The following is a 6,824-nucleotide window of genomic DNA, read 5'->3' as shown; positions in this document are numbered from 1 at the left end:
TTCTTCATAGTAGGGATGATGTGAATGTACTGCAGGGCGATGCCCTCCGATTTCATGTGAAATACTCAGAGTTGCATTTTACGAATGTATAGGATTCGATTGAAAATGATGACATTGCATCGTCGGTCATTAGTCTCTTTTAGGTGAACTAATTTAACACGTGTGTGTCATCGACTATGGACTATGGACCCTACATATGTGTGTGACGTATATATGATAATGTGTTATTATTACATATCGATTTTAGTACTTATCTTTTCTCTTTAGTTGCTTTTCTGTCTGTCTTTCAAAAAGTTAATAATTTTAAAAATATTTATTTTCGCAGTTTTCTTACCTGATCTTTGGACCGAAGATGGAAAAACTTGGCAATTTGTTTTTGCTAATGGTTTACGTGTCACTGTTTAAAAATGTAAAAGGTTAGAACATACTATTTATTTGTTAAATGAAATCGGTAGCTGTTTCTTATAACAACAGTTTGATCGGAGTCTGTTTCACCGTCTCTCAATACTTTAAGTTACTCTCGCATTTCTATTTCATTCCAAGTACTATACTGTAATGGTGGATTTTTATAAGCTGGCGCGTGCGCTATACTTACACATACGCATTGCGTAGTATCCGTGAATAAGCCCATGGTATGACATCGTACGGCATTTTTTAATTTCTAAGATTTCTAAGTTGCCTAATTTTAATATTTTATTTTCAACATGAAGTACTTTTAATCCAGTGTCTTTATTGAAGTTATGATTATTTTCAATGATACGTAGGTTAATTAACGTTCCACTAGATGATACTAATTTAAAAAAAGAACTTAATGCAATAAAACAGATTGCTAATAATAATGTATATAATGAGAACTTAATTGATAAAATATTAAATCAAAAACAATATGCCCATACTGATCATCGTGGCTTCGGATGTGACAGGCTTTAAAGAACACCCTGAATAACACATTCAAAAGAAGTTTAAAACAATTTAAAAATAATTGTAAAAATCAAATTAAATAATAAAATACTTATACTTAATATAACAAGAAAATCATACAGCAATGTTTCATATAATCATTATACTAAAGATTAAATTACCATTCACCATTTTTTTAAAAGTTGAATAGGTTATTTTAAAAATATTTTTTTTATTCTGTTCTATAATAAACTTAGTCTAATATATATTTTCAACACAAATTTACATCTATACTTATTCTAACATTATTTATCACTATTGTTCACTTACTATCATAATTTATAATATTCCAACTGTTCAATATTTATACTTTTATTAACCTATGTATATTCACTATTTACAATATATTATATAAAACCCTAGTATTTTTAAATATAATTTTAACCCTTATACTGCTAAACAACGATATATCGTTGTTGTTAATCCCTATCATAAAGTTCTAACTAGACTGATGCTGACGTCATAATCCCCAAAAGGGTAAATGAATTCGGGAACTGCTTGTTGCACTTAACCGTCAGTGGTATAAAACATTTTCAAAACATAAAAATTACTTATTCGACGGCTTATTATTTAGTTTCGTACCTATTTCAGGCCTACGGAAAATTTAATACAAAAAATGTTTTCTTACGCGCGGTGAAAATTCGAGCATTAAATTGTACAGCAAAGTTTCTTGAAAATTAATAAAAAATAATATAAAATATTTTAATAAAAACGAACTACTTTGAACGACGTCACTTGTTTATATGAATCAACCAATGATAAGAGGGCTGTGGAAGATTTCCGGTTTGCTAATCGTCAATGGAGCAATCAACAGAACAAATCAAGAAGAAGCGGAAGAGAACTTGCGACGTCACACGCGGATTCATTTCGGAAATACAAAACTTTAAAAAATCGTAGCGCTGATAATACGATACATAAAAATTGAAAAAAAAGCTTTGTTTAGTAGTTTATTAACAAATATATATATTTTTTTAAACAACTAAATTTCCTCATTATACATTTATTTATGATGTTTAAATTTGCAGTGTTTTTAAAAAAAGAGAAACGACTAAACACAGGAAACTTCTAGCTAGCCGGGAACGGCTAACAGGGAATTTTTCGCATTGCAAAAACAGTGAAATAAAAAATAAATCATTTTAATATTTAGAATTTTTAATCATTTATATTATATTTGAGAAAAATAATTATATTCTGTGTCTTCCCTGCTATTATACCCGATCCAGTGATTACAAAAATATTGATGTATTTCCGTAATGAATAACTAATTGAATACTTTACCTTTAATATAATAACTCTTATCTAGTAAGGTCCCTATATCACCGGAAAACCCCGTAATTAAGAATATAAACAAATAAGTAAAGAGCCATAAAATATAAAAATAATTCACCATGGAACCTAAATGATTGTCAATTAGGACGTTTGAATATTGAAAAATCATTGGTTGATTTATTATAATGGGTACCTACAGTAATGTGAAATTGAAATGTTTTAGCTTTTCATTAGGTAGTAATTATTACTCTACAAACAAAACGTAATTATTACTATACAAACTCTATTCTAGAAACTATTCTACAAACAAAACGTAACTGTGGTAAATAAAGTATATCAGCTCGATCTTGATCCAAAAATATTTCAGAAATGCTTCTTCGATTTTGAGCTCTTCATAAGAGTCATATAAACTATCATCACTATCACATAGAAGTTGATCGTTATTGTCGAATTCACTTTCGGAATAGGTTGAGCTGCTAAGCTTCCGAGTTTCTAGGTGAGGTATTATTATTTCTATATCACTTTTTATATCCGTTATCATTTTGAATGATATACTTTGTATATTTATTCACAATAAAAAGGACCCTTTGCAGAGTTAACTTGTCAGTTAGAGTAATAAAGTAAGATTAAAAATATATATAAATGTACACAATATGTAATTTACCACAGCTGTTTGTAATTTCAGCAACTGTTGTCTATCTCGCTCAATCCATTATGCGTGAACTAGCTATTAGTGAAACGGAATATTTTTCTTGGAAGTGATATCAATTTGTGAGACAGTTGTACGAAAACATTATTTTTTAAATTAAAATTATATTATAACATCTACCAAGAAATAACATCACTTCTTAGTACATTTATCCGTTATCATGAAGTTTCAATCTAAATAACTCCATACAAACATTTGGACATACTCAAAATATTGTTGATCGAAATAATTTGCATAAAAAAATATTTTTTAAGTATTTTTAGGCATTACCTAGGAGGTGAAATAATTTATCCAGATAAAACTCGCCGAATTCAATAAAGGTTTCAGCTCTTTTAGTTTGCAAAAGTCAACAGATGCAAGAGTTGAGGTAATGTAAAAATAATGGTGAATATTTCGCAGTGTGTAAAGTGGCCATTTAAAACAGCCAATTACAGATCATAAGTCCTGTAAATGCCTAGACTTCCATATTCCCTTGGCAAAAATGTGTTCCCTCTCTGTTGCAACAAATTCCAAGATATATTTTACTCAAATTTTGTTTAGTATGCATTGATGGAAGTGGTAGGTTTGATAATAAGGGCACTTTGCCCCGCAATCAACAAAAAAACCACAATAATACTGTCGTTTCAATAATAACTATTAAAACAATGCGCCTTGAGATTGCTGCGCGAGATCATTTTTGTTTGTTTTTATTTTCCATTAAGAAAGGGTTTACAACCGCTGTACGAGAATGTGTTGCGGGCGCCACGAGTTGTCCATCTTGCTCACTCCACTGGGCTTGAATTAGATATTTATGAAATAGAAGATTTTTCTTGGAATTGCTATTAATTTTTAAAACAGTAGTGTGTTTGGAAAACAACGTATTCGATAAAATATTTTTAAAATGTATTAATAATAAGATTTCTGATTAGATTCTTGAAAAACTGCGTAGCAGCGTAAGGGTTAAATAAGAGTATATTCACATTTTTTTCATTTTTTATGCTTCCCTCAAATGTAACTGTATTCCTTTTTACATAAGGCAGTTCTGGGACATTGCTTTGGATCTATTTTCTAGTCTTATATTTTTAGATCCTCTTGTTGCAAAGAACTCATTATTTTTTAGTTTTTTTTTCTCCCACATCTTAATATTATTCTCATCGTTTTGTTTTGTATTATTTGGAGTCCTTTTAGATCTCTCTCATTACTTGAATATAAAATACTGGAGCAATAATCAATGTGGAGAACGATAATACTTTTAAATATCAGCAGAGAGATTTTAATGTCTAGTTTATTCCTTATTCTTCCTAATAGGGATACCTTCTTTGCGATGTTTTTACTCGTATAGTCTACATTATATATAAAAGATAATTTAGAGTCAATCCAAACTCCTAGATATTTTATGCTTTCATCATTCTCAAGAACCTCTCCATCTAATTCAATACTGGGATCACTGTTAAAACAGCGTTTCTTACCCATTATCATAAATCTCGTTTTTCCTGCATTTAGTTTTAGCTTATCTGCTTTATTTTGGTGACTAATTCAGAACTTATTTTCCTTATTTGCTAAAGAATAATTGTGATCAGCTGCACCAAATTAACGTATCATCTGCAAATAGTCGAATTTGGCAATCAGACAATGTCAAAATCATATCATTGATGTAGAAAATAAATAACAGTGGTCCCAGAACAGATCCTTGAGGAGCTCCTAAATCATTTGTTGTTTATTCTTTAAGAACAATACCCTACACTAAACATATCCGATACGTGGGAACAACATACTATTGCTGAGTTTCTGGAATCTATTTAATACGGCATTACAAGTATACATTGTCCGTTAATTGTTGCTTTACAATGAGATTTAATTTAGTTATATTATTTAACATTGAAACTTACAATGTAAGCACTTCAAATACTAATTTTATTAATAAGTGTTTGAATTACTTGTAGGTTTCGACAAACCATGCATGGCGAGAAAGTACAATTATTCTTCTATAGTCTGTGTCTGCAACGCAACCTATTGTGACGAAATATCTAAAGTGACACCCCTACCTCCAGGGAATTATATTCTTTATGTATCTAACGATGTAAGTTGAATCAATTGTTTATAATATAATATATTACCAATATGTTTCTTTTTCTGGTGATACCGTGTCTGTTGGACTTGTTCCGAGGTTTCGGCTTCCATTGCAGGAGCCATCTTTAGGGTGAACTGTGTGTTATGTAGAAAATAGTATGTGTTTAAGTACTAGTAATTTGTACCGTGTCGCAGTTGACAGTAGGCACATTTCTATTAGTTTTTGTAGTATGTAGTGCTGGAACCATGTTGAGTTTGATTTGAGCCCGTTGTCTTTGTTTATGTTGTTTGGGTGTCTGTGTATTTCAATTGTATCTTTTAATTTTCGTGCACTGTAATTACTGGGTTTATGTAAAATTTTTGGTTCAAAGGCAAAAAAATGACCGAAATATAACTTATCTTATTTTTTGTTTTGTACACCATTTTGTGAAAAGAACCTAAATTATATTGTTATTGTATTTGTTACAATCAATATATTCAATAATATAGTGTAAACTTTCCGCAAACTAAGTTTTGTAAAATTTCCATTGAAAATAAACGTAAAAATGCCATTTTTCAATTTAAAAAAAAGCGCCATCTATGAATAATTCGTTTCATATTTTCGTTTGGAATCACCGTAAGTGGATGCTAGAGCGCTGACTCCTAATAGACTGATACTTTAAGGACCTGGGCTTGGAGGGGGTGATTTAGCAATATGATAACGCTCTTCCATGACTCAGTAGCCAGGCTCTTTAAAGACCTGGGCATGGACGGCGAGAACTAATTTATGAAGACCCATCACAATGGATCTACTCACGCCACAGTGACATCAGAAGCTTATATATTACTGACCCCCATTTTTCAGAATAAAAATAGTTTACAGGTAGATTTATGTTATATTTTAATCAAAATATACAGCACCATGTTAGTTACCACTCACAAAACAGCGCTGTAGAAATGGTTATAATTTATTTTGATTATTCAGTTGAAAGTGAAAAATAATGCAGTTTTGTTTTATGATTTTAGGATGGTTTGCGATTTGAAAACACCAGAGGATTAATCAAACCCTATGTGCATTCCGGCCCGATATTAAACACAATAACTTGGTTAAGAGGTATTTTAAATAAAAATAGTAAGTAAAAAAAACATTTCAATTTGAAAAGGCTTTATTTATGTAAGCTTTCAAATATGAGAGATAATCCGATTTTTGTCCAATTTCAAATCTTTCCATTGTAGAAAAATAGTTTATCTTCTTCCAAGTCGGTCCCTCAATGCTGAGGATCGTGATCACCATGAACACTTCTGATTAGTCTGTTCCACTCCAGTCTGTCCTCAGCCCGACGAACTGACTCGTCAAATTTTAGCCCCGTAGCCACCTTTATTTGGTCAGTCCATCTATATGGGATTCTACCCCGGCTTCTCCTACCTTCAACTCGGCCAGACATTATTGCCCTTTCTAGATTGTCTGGCTCACGCCTAGCAATATGTCCAAAGAAAGACAGTATCCTTCTCAAACACACCAGTGATAGACGAGTTGTAATATGGAGCTCTTCCAGTATCGATGCATTCGTCTTCTTATTTCACATACTAGGTTTTAAAAACCAACTGAGCCAAGTTTTCAGGTGTAGCCTAGTATGTGAAATAATTTGTACAGATAATCTCTTCACAACAATAAAGGTTTCAGCTCTTTAACTTCACTAAAATCAACAGATGGAAGAATCAAAGATATATGGATGTTCAAACATAGGCAAAATGGTGAATGTCCCACAGTGTGGAAAGTGGCCACTTAAACCAGCCAATGACAGGTCATAAGCCCTGTAGATACCTAGACTTCTTTATTACCTGCTCTAAAATGTTC

At 31.3% G+C, this 6,824-nt stretch overlaps 1 protein-coding gene across 1 annotated transcript in view; it reads left to right on the top strand.

Moving 5' to 3' along the window:
* The first annotated feature begins 289 nt into the window (after positions 1 to 289).
* LOC148270925 (lysosomal acid glucosylceramidase-like) overlaps positions 290 to 6,824 on the top strand; it is a 35,497-nt gene continuing 28,962 nt past the window's right edge. The window contains exons 1-3 of the mRNA XM_088242037.1: positions 290 to 416; positions 4,861 to 4,997; positions 5,993 to 6,080. Coding sequence (XP_088098163.1) covers positions 353 to 416; positions 4,861 to 4,997; positions 5,993 to 6,080 — 289 coding nt within the window. The 5' untranslated portion in view covers positions 290 to 352. The remainder of the gene's footprint in view (positions 417 to 4,860; positions 4,998 to 5,992; positions 6,081 to 6,824) is intronic.

This window comes from Micrasema longulum, unplaced genomic scaffold (assembly GCF_059751315.1).
Source record: "Micrasema longulum isolate JH-2025_06_02 unplaced genomic scaffold, ASM5975131v1 h1tg003255l, whole genome shotgun sequence".
NCBI lineage: Eukaryota > Metazoa > Arthropoda > Insecta > Trichoptera > Brachycentridae > Micrasema > Micrasema longulum.
Note: the sequence above shows the minus strand (reverse complement) of the source record. Positions and strands in the feature narration are given on the sequence as shown.